General features: G+C 37.3%; 1 protein-coding gene across 11 annotated transcripts in view; it reads left to right on the forward strand.

Moving 5' to 3' along the window:
- CADPS2 (calcium dependent secretion activator 2) overlaps positions 1–22,668 on the forward strand; it is a 708,547-nt gene that overhangs the window by 519,683 nt on the left and 166,196 nt on the right. For all 11 annotated transcript variants that reach the window (XM_078154013.1, XM_078153999.1, XM_078154004.1 and 8 more), the window contains exons 12-13: positions 1,832–1,968; positions 8,033–8,220. In XM_078154013.1, the coding sequence (XP_078010139.1) occupies positions 1,832–1,968; positions 8,033–8,220 (325 nt within the window). The remainder of the gene's footprint in view (positions 1–1,831; positions 1,969–8,032; positions 8,221–22,668) is intronic.

The following is a 22,668-nucleotide window of genomic DNA, read 5'->3' on the forward strand; positions in this document are numbered from 1 at the left end:
AAATCCCTCCATCTCACTGCACATTCTATTTTCACAGCACTGTCATATACATTATTTCACCTTGACATAAATATCCCATGTCAAATTTATATACTGAACATTTTGTTTTATATTTATGTATTTTAAATGAATATCAAACTATCTATGGAAGACAAATTATGGCAGGTTGTCTCATATGTTAGCCAAATAGAAACAAACCACCTTTATGTTAAACCTGTCTAATGTTAGTATCTTAAAAGCTTGTTCCTTATTATTGTTATTCAGTACAGTACTAAGAAATACATATGGTAGTTTTCCTGAGAGCCCCATACCTTAAGCCATCAATGAGCTGTCACACTGCCTACTTGTTATATCCACCTTGGTGATATCTGTCACATGGATGTGATTCTTGCTTTGACAGTGCAAAGCGAAGTGATCTAAATTTGTTTGTGTATCTTTTCAAGATGCAGCTGAAGATCCTTCAGCTCGAATTAAATAGTTCTTCCATCCACAAATACAGCTGAAAGTTGAACTTGACATGGATCAATATGATCTGGGGCTAAATTTCTAAATGTGACTGATTATGTTAGCATCAGTGCCCACAGATCAATATTGAGTTTTGTTATGAACCTGACTCTATAATTGAGTTTAATCAATAAACTTTTGTCTCCTTTTCTTTAGAAATTTTTGGTTTGTGCTATTGCCTGTTTTCAAAATTGCATCTAGAATACATTTAGGGCTGTACTTTTCTTGTAACAAACATGAAAAGGCCTTTATGTGAATTTAAAGGAACAAAAGAGCTTGAACATTACCATTGTAAAAGGAAGTCCATTTTTATGTTGATAACTGATTATTTGTCCCAATGTGGACCATGGTATCTAACAGAGCAAATGTGCTAATATACAACCAATCGTCGTGGACATCGTATGGCTTTTTCTGTCCATGCTTGGTAGATAACTCACATTGAAGACTTTGACAAAACGTACCATTAACAAAAGCAATCATAAAAGCTTGTCTTTTGATAAACCCGCAGGGTCTAGAGGCGTTGAAAGATACAGTCTGTAAAGAACAATAAATTTGGGCCTTTGATTGAAGTGCCATTTGGGAAGTTGTGCTTTGTCTACATATTTGCACAAAAATGCCGCTCCCTTTTTCAAGACTTTTTGCTTGAAGCTTGAGAGCATTCATTGCCATTTCTACATTAAGATTTGTCCCATTAAAAGCTGCATTCAAAAAGAAGGCTGGAAATGATCCAGCTAAGCCTTGTGTGTTCATTTCTGCCCCAGTTTGCCATTTGGAAAGTAGGCTTCTAGTCATGATTTCTCTTTGGGTTTTTTTTTAATGTGTTATTATGAGTGATCCTTAGATATCTTGTCATATTCTTTAGCAGAAGCCAAAACCAAATCCATTAACTCTTCCTAGAATTGGGGATGGGGGGTGGGGAAGAATGTTCTCAACATTGGAAGTAGCTTTTCATAAAAATTAGCTTCCTAATTCCAGATGTTACATTTGGAATATGTTACATTTATTTAGGGGTTTGTGGAGAAAGAAAAAAGGAGGAATAATTGTGTTTTCTTATAACCTTTCTGTTAATAATTTTGAATGGGATTTAAAAAAACAGTAGAAACAGTGGAATGACTACAATTTCTGTTATTGTTTTGCATTTTTGGTAGATGCAGCATTCCTCATGAGTCTTCTGTACTTATACTGTAACTATTATATGCTCTGCAAAAGCCATGTTTACCCATTTAATAATTTGTATATATATATGTGTTTATATATCTATGCACTTATATATACACGTATATATGCACACACATATGTATGTGTCTGTGTTTCTCCTAATTTACAGATGCAGATCGTTCTCAGAAACATGGTATGGATGAGTTTATTTCTGCTAATCCCTGCAAGTTTGACCATGCATCCCTCTTTAGATTACTTCAGAGACAGACTTTGGATCATAGACTGAACGATTCCTACTCTTGTTTGGTGAGTACAGATTTGTCTACTTGGTTTCCGTATAGGTTGGAATAAAAAAAATGAAAAGTGAGAAGTAGTTTTTATGAAGGGCTCTTTTATTCCCAACTCATTTTATAACTGTGCTTCAAGACAGGATAAAGGATTCCAATCGATTGGCTTCCAATTTGAAAATTATACACTTGAAGACTACCGCTGTGTCACTCAATAGTGAAGAGAATAGACTCAAACGGACTCTGGTCGGTAGTTTATCAGCTCCTCTAGAGAGGTCTGAATGAAAACAGACGGCTTTAATAAAGATAGAAACCTCTGTGGTAGGATTTACTAACACCTGTACAGGCATTTTAAGGTACACCTTCAGCTCACCAGATGTTAGACATTTTGTCATCTATCTTGTAATTCCCCCTATTGTTTCACATGGGGTGAGAGTGAGGGAAATGAAGCAAATCATGCCAACCACGGAGAAAAGATGAAAGGCAGATAGGATTACTGTGCTTATGTTAAGCAGAGTCAAGGTTAATTTCATTTGCGGATCTCATTCATGAGCTATAGGAGAAGGTCATTTGAATTACCTTTTGAAAAAATTATTAAAAATAAGACTAAGTTGTCATCTGAAATAGGTTGCTTTTAAAAATAGGAAAAACTGGAATAAGGATCATTTTATTTAGGATCAAGTTTCTCACATTTGAAAATTGCTTGATCACTCATTATTGAAATTGTTTCATATTTCATTGATAAATTAAGAACACCTCTCGAACTGATGAGCAATATGCATCCTCTGATATGTGAGTCTTTTACTGTTACCAGAGTGGTTATGTATAATCATGTCAGCCCTTACCAGAATTAAAGGACAAATCCTTCGAAGCTAAACTTTCTGAATTAGATGTTACTTTGTTTCAAATTAAAGCAATAATGTCTTTCTTTTGAATTTGTGTCGTTGGGGTCATCTATTGCAGATAGTGATTTAAATATGAAGAAAGTTAGCATTTTTTTCTTCTGTAAATGTTTGTTGAATTGAAATGAAATTATATATTCCAGAGTTACTCTGGAGATAAATCTATACAAAGTAATTTCCACTTGAGGAACTGAGAGGCTTTTGTTAGTGACTCAAAGGTGCAGGTGATTATTTCACACAGCTGTATTCTAGGGCATTTAGGGCATATCTACACATTAGAGGAGTTTTTTGGTCCATATTATGTTTGAGCTAAACTTTTTTTTTTAAACTCTGCATGGTAAAATGTAGGGATCAGTAAAACAACACTTTAGATGGATAACCAAAGTAGTTCACTCATATTATCATATTAGCTTCACTAAGGAATTTTAACATTGAGGGTGAGCAAGCAAGTCACTCCTTTTTGGTTTTGTCAACTACAGCTTCCATGATCACTTAATACCACCACCACATTCAGTTTCTACATACGCTGACAAGGACAGCCCATTCCTGATTTGAGAGTGATGGTAGAGGGAAGGAGGAACAGCACCCATCAGAGAGGTCAAACAAGAGCAAAACAACCCTCACTGTTACAAATTAGAGGCTACTCTGACCTTTCAAAGGTGACTTCTGTCATGGAACCTGTAATAAGTCATTATCTCTCATATCTACTGAAGCCTGTTAAATGATCAAATTAAAGGAAAGACAGTTGTTCAAAGCACTGGAACAAGAAAAAAATTTTTTTGGTACCAATCTTTGACTTGTGTTTTAATTTCTCCATTCTTCTTTTCCTCCCTCTTTTCATTCTAACTTTGTATATGTTATATAAGTCCATTATTTATATAAATATATATTATATCTTTTATATATGTATATAATCTATAAGTTCATTGTTTATTTATCCTAATTCCAATTTCTTTGTACTGTTGTCTAAATTTAGAGTTTAAATCAGATAGGTTCATAAAATCTGCTGTGCTCACATGCTTCAGCATTGTCCACAGTAACAAATGTCAGTCAGGCTCTTTACCTCCTGATTGAAAATCTGAGTTTCATCCTCCTTAGAAGAAATATGTGCAAAAACTCTATACTACATAACACCAAATGCCTTAATCTGCTTCCAAATTTTACTAGTTAAAAGAAGGGGGGGGGTGTGAATGAGTTATTTATTTTAGACCAGCTGCCTAATTTCCTCTAGACTCAGTCTGATTTAAGATTTGTCTAGGTAAGCTGCTGTTAATTTACATAGCTTATTTAAATACTTCATATGTAAATATTAAAATTACCATGTTAGTTCAGTAGATAATAACCTATGTATAGATTTTCTTGCCATAATGGTGAGTAACTATTCTGCATGTTCAGTGAGGTAAGATAGATATATCCATAACAGAGTAGATGAGGAAGCAGATAGAAAGATGGCCAGGGAGCAGTGTCAAAAGACCTAAGTTTCAATAGGTAATCTTTCACTTACTTCTTGTGTAACAGGTCATTTCACTTCTCCAGTTCTCAGGTACTTCCGTAAAATGAGAGAGTTAGACTACACATGACCTCTAACGGTATTGTCCAATTCTAAATCCATAATCCTAAAGAGATTTGGCTTTAAGATTTTGTAGCATTCCAGATCTTGACACTGACCTCCTTGCTGTTCCTCATAGAACACTCTCCATCTCCCAACTCGACATTTTCACTGGCTGAGTCCATGAGGAATGCTCTGTCTTGTCACTTCTCCCTCACTACTTCCTTGGCTTCCTTCAGGTCTCACTTAAAATCTTATCTTTTGCAAGAAGCCTTTCCTAGTCCATGTTAATGCTAGTGCCTTAGCTCTGAGACGACCTCCAGTTTTCTCTGCAGCTTATACGTACAAAACTTTTTGCATGATGTCTCCACCATTAGCCTGTGAGCTCCTTGAAGGTGGGAATAGTTTGCCTTTCTTGGTGTCCTCAGCAATTAGAAAGTGCCTGAAATATAAAAAATGTTTAATAAATGTTTGTTGACAGATTGAAGATGGGGCTTCAGTCTAAATAAGGGGGAAGCAAATGGAGAGGCATACTTTTGTCATACAACACTGTGGGATGGGTAGAAGAAAAGAGTTGATGGATAAATACCAAAGCTCCATATTAGATACTAAATTATTTGTAATTTTATGGCTAGGCATTCCCCTCACCGAAAAAATAACCATGTTAGCAACAATAGTTAATTTACTTTCTTTAAATTTCAAGGTATGGATTTCTTTCTCTCAGTATTTTTTTTTCTCACTCTGAATGAATACACTGCCTTTACAAAGATTATATGAGGTCTCTAAGACTCAAAATAACATTAATTTGTTATACTTACTTAAGATATCCTCTGTCTCCTTTCATTTTGCTAGAATTTTGTATAATCTGTAACAGAATTTTCATTTTCCTAGGAAATCACCCATCTCTTTAAATAGCTAAAACTTCAAATGTGCGGGAAATGCTTAAGTTACAGAACATTTTGATATATTAAAGGCCTTTAGCATTTTGATGGCCTCCTGTTCTCTCCTATTTCTAATCCCCTCTCCTTTTTATTATTTCTAGATCTGAGCAATAAGTAAAATATACCAAACAGCTTGGGTTTATGTTGGCCAACATTTTAATCACATACTAAAACTTAGGAGTAAAAGTGAACTTTTAAAGGAAAGGAACAAGCCCCCCAAGGCTCCAAATACACTTTTCAAACAGCCAGAATGGGACAGTGGGAATCAGACATTGAAGAGATTAACTAGCACTGGGGAAACTCAGTTTTCCCTAGAGTAGAAAAGTATGGGGGATTAACAGTGAACAGGTTAGCCAAATCTTTTGAGTCCTGATTCTCAACAAAAACTCCCAGGAGTAATTTGTCCCAGTATCTCCTCTAGTCTAACATGGCATATCCTGGATCACCTGGATCCTCAGCTGTTCCATTGAGATGACTTCCAAGGGTCCCTCATCCATTTCAAGGGCAACTTCTGAATCACTCTTGGTATTCTTCCCCTTCTTACCCCCCCAGGTCAAGTCCAAGGCCAAGAGAGTTTGAGGAAAGCTAGGGAAAAAAAAAAAGCCTGCCATCAGAAAGTTTCCTCGCTCTTCTTCCCTGCCTCAAGGTCAAGCTTCTGTGGGCAGAGCCCCCCAAAATGGCACTATATATCCATGCATAGAAACAGTTTGTTGAAAGGAAGGAAGGAAGGAAGAAAGAGAGAGAGAGAGGAAGGAAGGAAGGAAGGAAGGAAGGAAGGAAGGAAGGAAGGAAGGAAGGAAGGAAGGAAGGAAGGAAGGAAGGAAGAAAAAAAGAAGAAAAGAAAGAAAGAAGAAAAGAAGAAAGAAGAAAGAAAGGAAGAGAAAGAAAGAGAGAGAGAGAAAAGAAAGAGAGAGAGGGAGAAAGGAAGGAAGGAAGGAAGGAAGGAAGGAAGGAAGGAAGGAAGGAAGGAAGGAAAGAAAAAGAAAGGAAGAAAGAAAAGACAAGACCTTCAAGAAAATGCTCTTCATTCTAAAGTATGTTTCAGTAAAAGGAGATCCTTCTTGGACCTTATTCAAGTACGTTTAGTTTCAGAAGTACTAAAAGAACTTTCTTCTTCTCCTTCTCCTTCTCCTTCTCCTCCTGGAGTCAAATGACTTGTCCAGGGTTGGTGGTGCTCTATCCACTGTGCCACCTAGCTGCCCCTTTTTTTTTTTTTAAATGAGGTAGGGTGTTGTTGGGTTTTTTTGGTTGTTGTTTGCATTCTAGTCGGGTTGCCTCATGGTATGCATATGAAGACAGCATTAGACTAAGATGCCAAGTGTACTTACAAAGGTAATCAAAATAGCTCACTTGTCCTTTATCCTTGTCTCTTTCTTTCTGTACCACTTTTCTTTTTCTTCTCATCTCATCCCATGTTTTTTTCTTCCTTTTTCCTCTGAAGTCCCTCTGAGTTCTAAAATTCTATGATCTGTGTTCTTTCTTTTTTTCTTCCATCCTTTCTTTGTACCTTCTTGACTCATTTCATTCATTGAAGACATTTTCCCTTTCAGAGCCCTACTCTGCTCTTACCAGGCTATCATCACCTCTTGTCCAAACAGTTGCAATGGCTTCCTAATTGGTTTCCCAACCTCAAGTTTCTCCTGACTACAATCCATCCTCCACATAACTGCCAAAGTGATTTTCCTTAAACATAGATCTCACCACACCACTCTTCTCTTCAGTCAAATAAAATCAAATCCAGTGACTCCCTCTTCTTTCTAAGGATCCAATTTAAATCCCTCTGCTTGGTTTTTAAAGCCCTTCACTATCTGGTCACAATCTATCTTCCCAGTCTCATTATATATTACTCTTCTTCTCATACTTTCTGCTTTAACCAAACTGACTTCTCTATTCCTCACACATGAAATTCTGTCTCCCTTCTCTGCGTTTGCACTGGTCAGCTCCCATGCTTGGAAGCACTTCCCCCTTACTTCAACTTTGCAGAATCCCTCACCTTCTTTAGGACGCAGCACAAGTGCCTTCTTTTATCTAAAGGATTTTTTGATCCCTCTCTCTCTTCCTGGTCTTTATTCTGTGTTTGCTTCTATATGTACATGTTGTCTCTTCCCAGTAGAATGGGTAAATATTTTATGGTAAGTACTTCCTAATTATGGAAGGAATATAAAATTAAAGCATTTTTAGGAGAGAGATTAGAAAGATGAAGATAGAGAATTCATGTACTGCTTGCTTAGAGAATTAAAATTTTAATTTTTATCACTGACAAAGCTTCTTAAAATTCACCTTTAGTTCTATTCTGAGTAGTCCTCTATTAGTATTTCCAATTATACATATACTTTAGCATTATCTTTTTAAAAAATTTAATGTTCTTTTTAAAATATATATAATAATTTTGGTTTGAAACTAATAGTACAAAAGGTTTGACAAACGCTCTCTGCTAATTCTGAGTCCTGTTAAGAGAGTAATGACAAGGTCAGAATGCCTTTTCATAGGAATGAGTACAGTTGACATCAGGGACTGGCTGTTCTAAGCCATTTTCAAAGTTTACCACAAAATTAGATCCATATGCCGAAAAGATTATCAAAACACACCACCACCAAGTGTTACAAATCTCAATTCAACTGCCTACAAAGCTAAATGAAAGTGCTGATGAGAAAATATGTCTTAATTCTTTTTTTTTCTTTTCTCTTACAGGGCTGGTTTAGCCCTGGCCAAGTCTTTGTATTAGATGAGTACTGTGCTCGTTATGGAGTAAGAGGCTGTCACAGACATCTCTGCTACCTTACAGAATTGATGGAACATTCAGAAGGCGGTGCTGTCATTGACCCAACCCTGCTCCATTACAGCTTTGCATTCTGCGCCTCTCACGTGCACGGCAACAGGTATCACAACGGAAAGCATAGCATTCACGCAGTGAGCTTTCTGAGTTTGCCCTAGGGAGGGAGAGAACACTTTTCCATTATCAGCTAGTAACATTTTAAATGGGAAGCAATTCCTTGGAAAAGTTACTTACTGATTTTTCTGGCTTTAGGTAGGCTGTATTGGGTTTAGTATGAAATGCCTTTTGATTTAGAGAATCATTTTTAAATTAAAGCAATTTGCATGTATGTTTGTATAGTTAGTTATATGCCTATTTGTGTACTTTTTGTCTCCCCCGTTAGAATGTAAGTTCCATGAAGGCAGGAACTATCCTCAGTGTTTAATGGTACCTGGCACATAGAGGTGCTTAGTAAGTGTTCATGGTGTATATGCATGCGTGTGTGTGTGTGTGTGTGTGTGTGTGTGTGTGTGTATAGATGGGGATGGTATGGATGTTGTCTTATATGTCTTTGTATTCTTCACAGCACCCAACAAGGGTTTTATACATAGTAAGTGCTCACTAAATATACTGATTCGTGTGTGTGTGTGTGTGTGTGTGTGTGTGTTTGTGTGTATACTGTTAATATTTTCATCTCTACCTTAGAGAAATTCTAACTGTTGGAGTCAAGGGGAAAAGCATAAGGAGGAGAAGTAAGGCCTTTCAGTCTATTGCTTTAGTTTAAATAAGCTTTATTCTTGGTGTGTCCCCTTCCCCTTCCCATACCACAATAGGAAAATACTTTTTACTTGTGACATACCCTCTAACCAGAGTAGCACCATACTCAGCTGGTCTAAGAATATTATCAGTTTATCATCCATTTTGCTAGGCAGCAACAGGTTGTCTTCACCTTATATAGTCTCTCTCTCCTCTTTCTCTCTCTCTCCTACTTTCTCTCCTTCCTTCCCTCCTTTTTCCCCACTTCTTTCACCTTTCTTTCTTTCTTTCTTTCTTTCTTTCTTTCTTTCTTTCTTTCTTTCTTTCTTTCTTTCTTTTTTCTTTTTCTTTCTTTCTTCTTTCTTTCTTTCTTTCTTCCTCTCCTCCGTCCCTCCTCTCCCTCCCTCCTCCTTCCTCCCTCCCTCCTTCTCCCTCCCTCCTCCTCCTTCCTCCCTCCCTCCCTTCCTTCCTCCCTCCCTCCCTCCCTCCTTTCTGCCTGTCTTTCTTTCTTCCTTTCTTTCTTTCTTTCTTTCTTTCTTTCTTTCTTTCTTTCTTTCTTTCTTTCTTTCTTTCTTTCTTTCTTTCTTTCTTTCTTCCTTCCTTCTTCCTTCCTTCCTTCCTTCCTTCCTTCCTTGGCAATTGGGGTTAAGTGACTTACCCAGGGTCACACAGCTAATAAGTGTTAAGTGTCTGAGGCTGGATTTGAACTAAGGACCTCCTGACTCCAAGGCCAGACCTCTATTCTCTGTACCACCTAGCTGTCCCACACCTCTTACTTTCTTCTGAGGAAGTGGTATGAAAGAAAAGAAAAAATCCCAATCAGTGACAAGAAGAACGTTGATTATAGATAGACACCAACAGAAAAAGCCAGCTGAGTAAGTTTTTTAGTTACCTGCCACATCAAAGAAGTATCAGAAGGCCATATTAATAAGAATTTTAAATAGAAAATAGAACAAGTATAAAGCCAGTTTCTGAGTTATGCTTGATTCTTTCTTTTCCCACAACCCTCATATCCAGTCAGTTGCCAAGGCTTGTCAGTTCTACATGTCATATATCCACACTGTCTCTCTCCACTTGCAATAATCAGCATTTTCCTCAATTATTGAAGTAGCTTTCTAATGATGTCCCTGCCTCCAGTCTCATCCCCCTCTATTCTGTCCCACACATAGCCTTGAAATTGCTATTCCCAAAACACAGATTTACCATAAAATCTCCAGGTCAGAAATCTTCAATGCTATTTTTATACCTCTAGGACAAAACAGAAAATCCTCAGCCTGGCACTTGAAGCCATTAGCAGCCTGGCCCATACGTACTTTTCCAGTTGTATTTCATATTAGTCCCCATCATAAATTGTCCACTCGGGTCAAATTGGCCTGCTACCTCTTTCCTACATGACACTGTGTCTCCTGATTCAGCTTTTTCACAGCACTCTGGCCCCTTTCTTCCTCCCCTCCAGTGTCCAAAACACACTCCTTCCTCACTTCTGTTTTTGTCCCGCCCTTAACTTCTTTCACAGCATAGATGAATTGACACCTCTTTTGCAAGCCCTTTCCAGAGGCTGAAATTATTCTGTATTAATTTTACATTTGCCTATTTGTATATAAAGTATTAACTCCCAAGTAAATACTTGGCTCCTTGAGAGCAGAGACTAATTAATGTTTGCCTTTGTATCCCCAGGCATAGCTCATAGTAGGTGCTTAAAAAATGTTTGTTGAATTAAAAGCACATTTTAATGGTGGTTGTTACTGTTATCTATCCCTTTGTTCTTGAAGAGGATTAATGGAAGGAAAGAAGGAAACATTTACTAGGTGCCTCCTATGTGTCAGGCACTATGCTAAATCCTTTACAAATATTATCTCATTTTATCCCCACAAAACCTTGGTCTCAGGTGCAATTATTATCTCTGTTCCTTCATTTGAGGCAAGTGAGTCAAGCAGATTAAGTGACTAATCTAGGGTCACAGAGCTAGTAAGCATCTGAGGCCACATTTGAACTCAGGTCTTCCTGACTCTAAGTCCAGCACTCTATCCACTGCACTACCTCACTGCCTAATGAAAACTTAATGCCATTGTCTAGGTACAAGACTAGAAACTAGAAGTTGCCACATTTACTTTCACTTTGTAAAACCTGTATTTCCATTAAAATGGTTAGGTTGAAAATAAGGTGATAAGATTGTAGATCATAGGATTTTAAATCTATAGCCAAAAAGGAGTATTAAAAGCCAAGTAAGTCCATCTCCATACCACCCCTGTTTTCATAGATGAGGAAACTGATGTTCAGAAAAGTTAAGAGACTTCTGTGTCTGAAGTCACATATGTAGTAAATAATAAAGTCTGAATTTGAACCTAAGTCCTCTGACTCTAAAGCTGATATCCTTTCACTGTACTGCACTGTGGTGTTAATTTTATTTATTTGCCTGGATTTTATTTACGTATGTATATATATTTATGTGTGTATATGTGTATATTTACAAATCCCTTTTTGTGGTAGTAAAGACAGAGGGCTAGAAAACTCAGACTTAAATCTAGTGTTAATTTACAGGTGGTTTAGTCACACACACAACTTTAAAGATATTTTATTTGTGGGGAGAATGCAGTAACTCAGTTTATTCAGGAAAGTAAAGATAGGCTACCATTTCTTACATTCCATACATTTTGTCAATGATCACTCCAAAATGCTATGCAACTAAGGGATTTGTAGATTGTATGAGCAATGTAGACATTATAGGCTAGGCTATATTGCATGGTAATTAGAAAAGTATCAGGATATATACATATATATTACATATATTATATATATCTATGTCTATATATATTATATATATATATGTATATATATCTCAATTACAGACTTAACTTCTTGCTAAGTCATACAGGTTTTCTGCCTTTTACTAGCCTTTTTTATGTAGGAGTGCTCTTAGCACATCCATCTCTGAAGCACCTGGCATTCACATAGGCTTTCTATTATAAATGTTCCGTTATATCTGCCTTTCTGCAATGCTGTCCATAGTTTGAGTTTTTTCATGATTTTTTTTTTGCATCTTTCAAGATGCATTTTCAGTAAAATCTTATTGATCATTGTTCAAATTTGTTATTTCACAAATTCTAAGGAAAGAAAGACTACCTTTTATTAACTTCAGTGAAGGACAGCAGTGCTTGCTGGATGTGACAATTTTCAGGGAGCACATCCTTTCCCATAGTGGCGAGCACTCCATGCGTGTGCCTTCTGTATAGACTCATACTCTGAATAGCTCGTTGAGTGTTTTTGGAATAAAAGAAAAGAGTTAAACAGAAAGGGTCTGACTGGTACTAAGACATCAAGGAAGAGAGAGAGAGAGAGAGAGAGAGAGAGAGAGAGAGAGAGAGAGAGAGAGAGAGAGAGAGAGAGAGAGAGAGAGAGAGAGAGAGAGAGAGGGGAAGGAAGAAAAGAAAAAAGTGAGTCAAGGACAGAAACAGACACACTCACGTAGGATGATAGCCACACACATCCAGAGATAATGCATGTACTCACTCATCTGCAGTACCACTAAGGAATGACAGTAAAGAAAAAAAAAAGAGGATTTCACAGACAATGCACGATAGGGCAAAGTTCTAGGTTGATATGTGTTGTTACATATCTTGGTTTTATAAGTCAGACTGAGGAAAAGAAAGACTAAAGCACCAACATAAAATGATTTTTATGGTCCAATTAAGTACCTCCTACAGGATGGATTATCAGAGTATTCAGTTATTGGCAGGGAGTAGGGGCAGGGGTAGAGGTAGGGAGGGAAATGTGTTAGGAGGATCGTGTTAGAACTCCTACTAGTCCAACAAAGGCCATGCTAGGTTTTGACTAGTTTTGGAGTGTGTGGTGCAGAAATGTCATCACAACTAGTGGTACACAAAATAATCTCACAGAGTGTTTAGGTAAGGTTAATGATATCCATGAGATGAGTTCATCAGTGGTCCCTACCATTGATGGATGCTAATCTTTTCACTTACCTGTTATTTGTCAACAAGAATTTGGGGCTACACTCTCATTCTATAGTATCTGATAGGATTTATGAAGTAAAATTGTAGTTGATGATAATAAATGTAACTAATCACAAACAATTAATTGTATTATAGCATAAATTATATCCTTATTCTTTCACTTGGTCTGGGTTTGGATTTCATCCATGTCAGGAATTTCTGGTGTGGAAACTAATTCCACCAGCATTAATCTGCAACTTGTCTGTATCTTCTGGTCCTAGAGGGTGCTAAGAGTTTCAGTGACTTGCCTAAGGCGTGTGACTTGCACCCATGTCTTCTTAACTATAAGGGAAAACCCTCTATCTACTATACCATGTTGCCTGTTACCTTCATTGAGATGACTCTCATTAGAGTTAAACAAAACACTACCCAGAACATAAAAGGAAAGCCCTGCTTCAAATGACTTATATTTGAAACATTTTGGAAAAACAGCTTAAATTCCATAATCAAGGTTATCCCTATGCTATATGCAGCAAATCTTACCAGAACTATAATAGCCAACCTCACTCAGCTGTCATATTGACCTTCCTAAAGCATAGGTCTGACTGAACATGTCATCTCCTTAATCTCTAGTAGCCCCCTATTATCTCCAGGATCAAATATAAAATGCTGTTTGACTTGTAAAGCCCTTTACAATCCAGCCTTTCTTATGTTTCCATTCATCTTTGCCTGTGCTACCATGCTTAGTACTCAGTAATCCAGCAGCATAAGCCTTCTAGCTGCTCCTTATAATTGGCACTCTGATCTCCCAACTTGTCTTTTTATGAGCTGCCTACCATAACTAGATGCTGTTCTTCCTTCTTATCTTGCCTCCTGGCTTTCCTAGCTTCCTTCAAGATTCAGCTAAAACCCTACCTTCTACAAGAAGCCATATCTTGTATGTACATAGTTGTGTATGTCTAGTCTTCCTCATTAAAATGTGAGCTCCATGAGGTCAGGGACTGTTTGGTTCCCCCTGTCCCCCACTTTTGTTTTTATCCCCAGCTCTTAGTTCAGGGTCTGGTAGCAGGTGTTTCATAAACGCTTATTCATTTGACTTGACATTCTACCAATGGAAAAATGCTCATTTTGAGGGTTTTCCTTTATTATTTTTTTTTCATTGTGCATGCATGTGCACAATTGCAGACTGTGCAAACTTCCTCTGGCTCACAGCCACAAATGTGACTTAATCCAACCCCTCCCCCAACCAACACTAACAAACATACCTACTCAGCCCCTAGTTCAGTACTCAAACTACGTTAATTATGTGTTGAATATCATAAATCGATTGCCTTAAAATTAGTTAGCAACAAAATCCTATAGGGCAATATGAGTCTTATTCATTAAACACACACACACACACAAACACACACACACACACACACACACACACACACACACACACATATTCTGATGTATCTGTGATTTCATCAAAGTGGGTACTTCTTGCAGAACAAACCACAATCAATGTACATCATCCTGTCCTGTGTAATTCTTATCCCTGATCTTCCCCCCTTAAATTCTCTACATGGAGTCCAACAAACTTTTTTGTGTAATATTTCATTGATGACACTTTAAAGCTTATTCACATCCAACCTGTACTTCTCTATTGACCTTTGGGTGACCTAAAACTTTACTTCTTTAGAAACTGTGATAATCCATGATTTTCATACAGAAGCGTCATACAAAGCATCATTTTTAAAATGGTCCTTTATCAGAGAGAAGCTTGGGCTCATAAAAACCCTGCACAATTTCCCAAATATTAGATGATTGTGATCCATAAGCATTCCCCAGTGTGACTACTCTAAACACTTTAAGAAGCATATATTAAGAATATGTTATGTGAGAGGCATCATGACATAGTTGATAGAGGGCTAGCATTGAGGTTAGGAGACCTGGTTTCAAGTCCTTCCTTTCACACATACTAACTGGATGACCACAGGCAAGATATTTTACTTCTCACTGCCCCCAGGCAATCCTCAAAGACTTTTACAGATGACTTGATGCTGCTCTGTAACAGTAAAGGGAGTTTCCATACCATATCAGTGAAGTTACAGATCTGGAGCCCCATCATCACACACACACACACACACTCACACACACAAGTGTATGTATATATGCATATACATACATTACACACACATGTATGTATACGTACATATACATATACATACATTACACACATGTGTATGTATACATGCATATACAAATACATACATTACACACACACACACACACCACCTAAAAGCTGAGGAGGCTACAATGAAAAATACCCCCTGTTCCCTGCCCTAAAGGAGCTTGTAGTCTTCTACTGAGTATATGACATGTGCACCAATAAGTAAAATCCCAAGTAAGTCAAGGCAATAAACATTTACTAAGCACTTACTGTGTGTACCAGGCACTGTGCTAAGCATTGGCTATACAAATACAAGCAATTTTTTTAAAAGACAGCCTCTTAATTCAAGGAAATTAATTCTAGTGAGGGAAGACAGCACAAAAAAGGGAGTAGAAAAGTGGAGGTTTAAACCTCCTCATGCAGGGATATGGTGTCAAAGATGGGAAGGTCAGAAGCAGAATCATGAGGAAAATGAAAGTTGGGCAGCCTGGGTCCCTTCTCACAGTGGAGACCCTTGGAGAAACACAACCAGGGAAATAAGGGCCAGCATGGCAGAGTGAAAAGAGTGAAAAAGCTATAGAAGACATGGATGTTCCAGAGTAAGGCAAACCGAAGAGCTAAGGTAGTTCCAGTATAAGACAGCATCAGAGGCATCGTGGTGACAAAGTCCAGAAGGCTAGACACAGTGCCAGGAAGTGAAAGTTGGCCAGCCTAGGCCCCTCCCCAAAATAGAGGCCCTTCGAAGGACTCAACAGTGGGAGAAAGGGGCAGCTGAGGAATCATGATGGTGCCAGTCATAGGGGCAAATGAGAGATCCAAAGTATGCTAGGAAAATAAGAGGAAGGAGAGAAAGCTTTTAGCTGAAGAACTCAGGGAAGCCATGAGAGAAAATGTGGTTTGGTAGAGTGACTGGGAGCTAGAAAGATCTGGTTCAAACCCGACTTCTGACACATAGTGTTCGTGTGACGGTGAGAAAGTAATTTAACTTCCTTGGACCTCAGAAACCTCAATTTATTTACTTGTGAAAGGGAACCTTTTCTCATAAAATAATATAAGATATATATTGGGTACAAGTATACTGCATTGTATGTCTAATGGAGAGCTCTGTACAGTAGTGACAATGTAAAAGATATTATTCAGGATATGTATGATCAGAAAAGGAGATACATTTTGTAATAAGAACAAGGAAAAATGATGGCTAGCACAAGCAGTGTACTGGTACTTGTGAAACCTAGATGAAGGCTTCCAGCATGTTGGATAGATCTCCTATGGAAGACGTGTGTGGGGTTCTATGCTCAAGATCAGCAAGACTTGAGTTAAAATACAACCTCTGACATTTGGTAATTGGATACCTTGGGTAAATTATTTAGCCTCTCTTAGCCTCAGTTTCCTCAACTGTAAAATGAAGATAACAATAAGCATTTACTTCACATGGTTGTTTTGAGATAATAGGTTTGCAAACCTTAAAGCATTCTATAAATGGTAGCTGTCATCACTATCAATTGCAAGTAGCTGGGAACCTTCATCTCAGGCAGTCATATTCCCTACAGCAGTAATTTATTATCTAATGTTGCTCTAATTCTAGGGCAGGCCTACCATGATTTTCCATGCTCTGTGGTCACTGCCTCTTTAATCACTGCTTCCAGTGTACTGCTTTCTCCAATCTCTGTATGTAGCTAGAAAATTTTCCACTCTTCTCTTGAGTTAAAGTTAGGAGCTAGATCTAAATGTATTCTTCGTTCCCTATAACTCTAAAGTAGCTCTTCAGTGTCCTTAAATTTTCAAGTTCTGTAAAAGAGAAGGGTTCCCTCTTTGAGGTACACAATGCATGCCCCCTTCCCTGACGTTTCAATGCACTGACAAAGTTGAGGAAATCAGTCTATCAGCAAGAATTTATTAAGTCCCTTCTCTTTGCTAGGTACTGGGAAATCCAAGACAAAAGAAAAACAAGTCCTGTCCTTGGGGAGTATACATTCCATTCAAGGAGACAACATGCACATAAGTAGATATATACAAAATAGATACAAGGTAATGGGGAGTAGGGGATTAGCAGCTAGAGAAATCAATCGAAAAGACTTTAAATAGATGCTGGTGCCCCAGCTTCACCTTAATGGAAAGAGGGAGTACATTTCAGATATGGAAGACAGCCAGTGCAAAGACACAGACATAACGAATGAACTGTCACAGTAAGGAACAGCAAAACAAACAAACAAACAAACAAACAAAAACCAATTTGGCCTGTATTGTGGGTCAAGTGGAATAATGTGTAATAAGGCTGCAAAGGTAAGGTGGAGCCAAGCCAAAAGACTTCAAATGCCAGAGGAATTTGTAATTGATCTTGGAGGTAATAGTGTGTTGTTGGAGTTTGAGTAGGGCAGGGAGATTGTTGTACCTGTGCTTTAGAAGAAAAAAGTCACTTTGGCCCCTATATGTAGGATGGATTGGTGTAGAGAGAGACTAACCAGAAGACTATTTCAGGAGTTCTGATGAGGGGTGATTTGGATCTGAACTACAGTGGAGGCTAGAGGAGTAGAAGTAAGGAAGGGGGGAGGGAAGGAAGGGAGGCAGAGAAAGAAGGAAAGGAGAGAAGAAGAGGGATTTGGCAAATGCTGTATTGTGGACAGACAACCACCTATTCTTTCTTTTTGTTTTTTGTATTTTTACATTTTTTCCCACTTAATAGTATTCTTTTTCAGTCATATGTAAAGATAATTTTCAACATTCACTTTTATAAGATTTTGAGTTCCAAATTTTTTTCTCTCTCCCTCTCTTTCCTCACCCTTCACCAAGATGGCAGGCAATCTAATATAGGTTATACATGTACAATCATGTTAAGCATATTTCCACATTAGTCATGCTGTGAAAGGAGAATCAGAACAAAGGGGGGAAACCATGAGAAAGAAAAACCAAAAACAGTGAAAATTCAGACTCCGTAGTTCTTTATCTGGATGTGGATAGCATTTTCCTTCGTGAGTCTTTTGGAATTGTCCAAGATCATTGTTTTGCTGAGAACAACTAAGTCTATCATCTTCCAATTTTACTGTTACTATGTACAGTGTTCACCTGGTTCTGCTCACTTCGCTTAGCATCAGTTCATGTAAGTCTTTCAAAAAGCAGTTTATTAATTGCTTAGAGCTGGGGTGGGGAACCTGCAGCCTCGAGGTGACATGTGGCCCTCTAGGTCCTTGGGTGCTGCCTTTTGTCTGAGTCCAAGTTTTACAAAACAAACCAAATCTTTCTATTAAGGGGATTTGTTCTGTGAAGTTCGGATTCAGTCAAAGGGCTGCACTTGAGGACCTAGAGGGCCACATGTGGCCTCGAGGCCGCAGGTTCCCCTCCCTTGGCTTACAGCATGCATGGATCCGTGAAAGATACACAGGTTCTGGTGTTAAGTAGTTTAACATGTCTTTTAGAGAAGTAAGGTCTACCTACATGAAAGAGAGAATAACTCCAAGACAACACATAAATAAGTGTGGTAGTTAGACTGTTACAATGTCCCTGAAAATTTAAAGATAATGACAGACTACTATGGAGTGGAACTCTGCTTTGGTTTAGAAAATCCTCCTTCTCCCAAAAACAAATTCATAGAAAAAAATGGTTTAAATCAAATGTCTCTGACAGCAATGTAGATCTTGTAAGTCGGTGAGTTCATCCTTATTTCAGCGTGTGGTGTTGCTTAATTTGGTTTTGTCAATAACTATTCAACCAAGGAGCTATTAGAGGTGATAGAAGGACAACAGCAGCATCATGAACCTGGGGACACAAATACTACTCCTTTCTTTGTCTTAGGGTCACCGAGGTACCTAGGAAGATAGCCAACCAGAACGAGACTTGCCTTTCTACAGTTGCCTTTACTTTTCCTTAGCCTTCCAGCAGAGGACTGTCAACCCTTAGGGTGAACTTTATCAGAGACTCTAATCTGTAATTGTCCTCTATCAGCCAGCTGCTAGACTCATGATGCATAGAGAAGACCCAGAGGGAAACTAAAATCTGATTGTGCACCTGGCTCTTCATAAAGTCAGAATCTATGATTTCATTAGTCAGTGGAATTCTTGCTATCCCTGTAGATGGGTAACTGTTCTGCAATCAGTTCTTAGAAAGTTGCTTGGGGAACTAAGAGGTTAAGTGCCTTCCAGGGTCTCACCACCAGTATGTGTCAGTGGAGGGACTTGAACAGCTCAGGTGTTTCAGACTCCATGGCTGGCTGTCTCTTCACCATAGCATGCTGCTTCAGTGTCCTCCTGAGATCCTCCAAAGCATTAAAATCCTGATGGTTCACGTTTAATGAGAGAGACAGAGAAAATGCATTCATAATGTATACCTGTGACCAAAAGGGCTACTTGAGTCTTGCAAAGAATCTCTCTGATCACAGAGCAGATACAGGAGAAGAGTTTATCCTTAAAGAATCTTCACTTTCCCTTTTGTTTGGTGTTGCTAATATTTGCCCAGTTCCCATGGAATGGAAGTTTGACTTATTACCAGCAAACTTCATGCCCCCTTTTTTTATTTGTATCTGGATCTGTAGTCCCTAAATGACAATGTTCAGTACAGTTTGCTAGAAAGAGGCTTATTTATATCAAACTTCAAATTTAGTGATGTTCAGCTTGCTCACAGTAATAATATGTAACATCTGAGCTTGTTCTCTGGCTCAAGTAACATCATGTTAGTTAGGCTGTTGGTTTTCCATTAAATGCTGGATCAAAAAAGTATTTATTAAATTATTTATAAATTTATAAGTTTATTAATGAATTATTAAATTATCATTTTATTATATTAAGTATTGGCATCTCTCTAGAAGACTAATTATCAATGATAAAGCATTTAGTATATGTCTAGCACTAGAACTTTACTAAATAAATCAAGAAATCTATTTTGGAGTAGATCATAAATATCAAGATTAGCCTTTCATGTGATAGGTTACTTTTCAACTGAGAGACAACCACAAGATGATAATTATCATGAAAAAATTTTTAATTGGCAAGAATGATATTTAATTATGGAATATCAAAAAACTCATCTAATTCATGGGACGTTTTCTTAGAGATGTCACAAATTAGACTACAATCCACTTAAGACTATAATTAATTTGTATGTTACTCAGTAATTTTTAGAACTTAAGGACTTCTCCTAAAGTCAATTTTTTCTTGTTGTTCCTTTTTATGAATTGACCCTACTGACCTAGACTATTGTTTTTCCAGAACTGGTAATGGATTTCTGTTGATCTGTCCAAAATTTCTTGTCAAATCCCCTTTCTAGCCAACGAAATATTTACCATATGGCTAAACCAAAATTAGGCATGTAATGCCTAAAAAAGAATAAAGCTTATTAGAATAACATTTTTACAAACTCAAAATGGTCACAGACTGTCCCAGGCAGAAGTGAAAGAGGATTTAGACTTGTTCTTCTTGGTCACAAAAGGCAAAAATAGGAAGAATGGGTAAATGTTTCAATAGGATATTTTTTCTGACTTGTTAACAGTTAGCTATCGAACAGCAGAATGGGCTGCCTCAGGAAGTGGTGGGTTTCCCCTAACTTCAGGCAGTTACTTAAAGAAAAGAAATTTAGTATGTTACAGATTAGACTAATTGTCCTCTTAGGTCCCATCCAGCCAAAATGGTATCCCGAGCAGAGATAGATAGATAGATAGATAGATAGATAGATAGATAGATAGATAGATAGATAGATATGTGTTTTATGAATGTATATATAGACTGATATTTAAGAGCTTAAATGATAGCTATTTTTTTAAAAAAACATCATTATATACAGAGCTTAATTCTATGAAAGATTTTTGGATTATGTTTTTACTGGGAGATTTGTTCATTCTTAATTTTCCATTTAGGGGATGGCTAGGTGGTATAGTGGATAGAGCGCTGGTCCTGGAGTCAAGAGGACCTGAGTTCAAATCCAGCCTCAGACACTTGATACTTCTTAGCTGTGTGACCCTGGGCAAGTCACTTAATCCCAGTTGTCTAACCAAAAAAAAAAAACTCAATTCAGGAAAATATTGACCCTAAAATGGATTCACATTTTAGTCATTCGAATCAATAAATATTTATTAACTATCTAATATATATAAGGCCCTGTGTATTAGTAACAAGTTCTTTGAGCTATGTCCTCCCTAACAAAGAATCATCTGTAGAATTAATTTATTATATGGATAATTCACACTCTTCAAAAATATTTTTTTCTCAAATACAGAGAAATTTTCTTTGAATTATGCAGATAATGAACTCAGTTCTCAATTTTGCTTTGCATTTATGGATAAAACTTTTGGCTCAAGGCTTATGATGCTTTTGTTCTGCCAATTGCCTGTTTTGTAAATTATTAACATCCCATTTGAGTGTTATTATTTCCATGTAGATTTTTTTTTCAGAATTCATTTTATTCTTTGGGAATAGGTTGACTTGTCATGTGTCTTCATTTCAAGTCCAGGTTCCACTATGTACTCAAGGATCTTTGCAAAATCAGCTCAGTTTAACTTTCTCCTCAGAGAATCAACTGTATCCTCCTAACATTTTATCTTTCTTTTCTTCCTTGACTTGTGATTTCATGGGTATAGAATGTTATCTGATGAAGAAACTCCCTCTGTCCTCTGCTTCTCTTCCAACATAGGTGATTTTTCTTCAACACAAAATCGCAGAAATAAAATACTATTAAGTGGGAGGAAAAAAAGAATTGGAAAATAGGATTGCTGAGGGACCATCACATTTTAAATTGCATGTTATTCTTTTGTTTACATATTATATCTACCTTTCTGCTTCCCCCTGTATTCAATAAGAAAATAATATAATAAATTAATAACAGTAGTCAACAATTAATATATACTTATATAATATGTCAATTATAATTATTAACTAATATGTTATAGTGTGGTATGTTAATTATAATTAATAATAAATTAATCATAATCATGATAATATTAAATTATAAAAATTAAAAAATGAAGTCCCAGAGAGTTGCATTGAAAAGTTAAGTGACTTGCCCAGAGTCATACAGTCTATAAAGGTCAAGGGTAATACAAGAGCAGACCATCCTGATTCCATCTCTGTCTGTCTGTCTACTATTCAATACTGCCTCTTCTGCCTCTGTTACTTTATGCTACCAAAAATGCATCTATTCATAGAGTCAGGAGAGTGCGTTTTTTGCAGAAGTGTCTGTGTTCTTTTCCAAACCCCTCAAAATAACTATACTACTATTTTTTAAGTGAAAATACTAAAGTGAGAGCTGTATTTTGAGATCAAAGAATGTGTTTTTAGATCTCTTCTCCAAAATAAGCTTCTCTCACCAGATAAATTGTGATTCATCTCAGTGAAATTTACAGGCACAGAATTTCTTCTCCTTGCTTTCCAGGATTGAGAACTTGGGAATTTCAGGGAAAGGAAAGAAAACTGCTTATCTAAATGGCCACAGACTCCTGAAAGATGTCGTTCTGGGTTAAACAACCAGGAAGTAGTGTAGATTAAGAAACAAACAGAAACAGAAAGGAGATACTTGTTTTCTTTTTGATCATCTTCCCTGATATATTACTCTCATGCTGTGACTTCCCATTCTTTCCCTCTTGTTCACAAATGGATATTGGTGGGAAATACATGAAGTGCAAAGTGGCTTCTTCCCGCTGTGCTGCCAGCTGAATTGCCAGTTCAAAAATACCACCCTCTAGGTATGTCTCCCTTTCTCACTCTCTCCAGAGGAAGCTGGCTAATGTCAT

Source organism: Phascolarctos cinereus, unplaced genomic scaffold (assembly GCF_003287225.1).
Source record: "Phascolarctos cinereus isolate Bilbo 61053 unplaced genomic scaffold, phaCin_HiC Scaffold_1;HRSCAF=81, whole genome shotgun sequence".
In the NCBI taxonomy this organism is placed as follows: Eukaryota; Metazoa; Chordata; class Mammalia; order Diprotodontia; family Phascolarctidae; genus Phascolarctos; species Phascolarctos cinereus.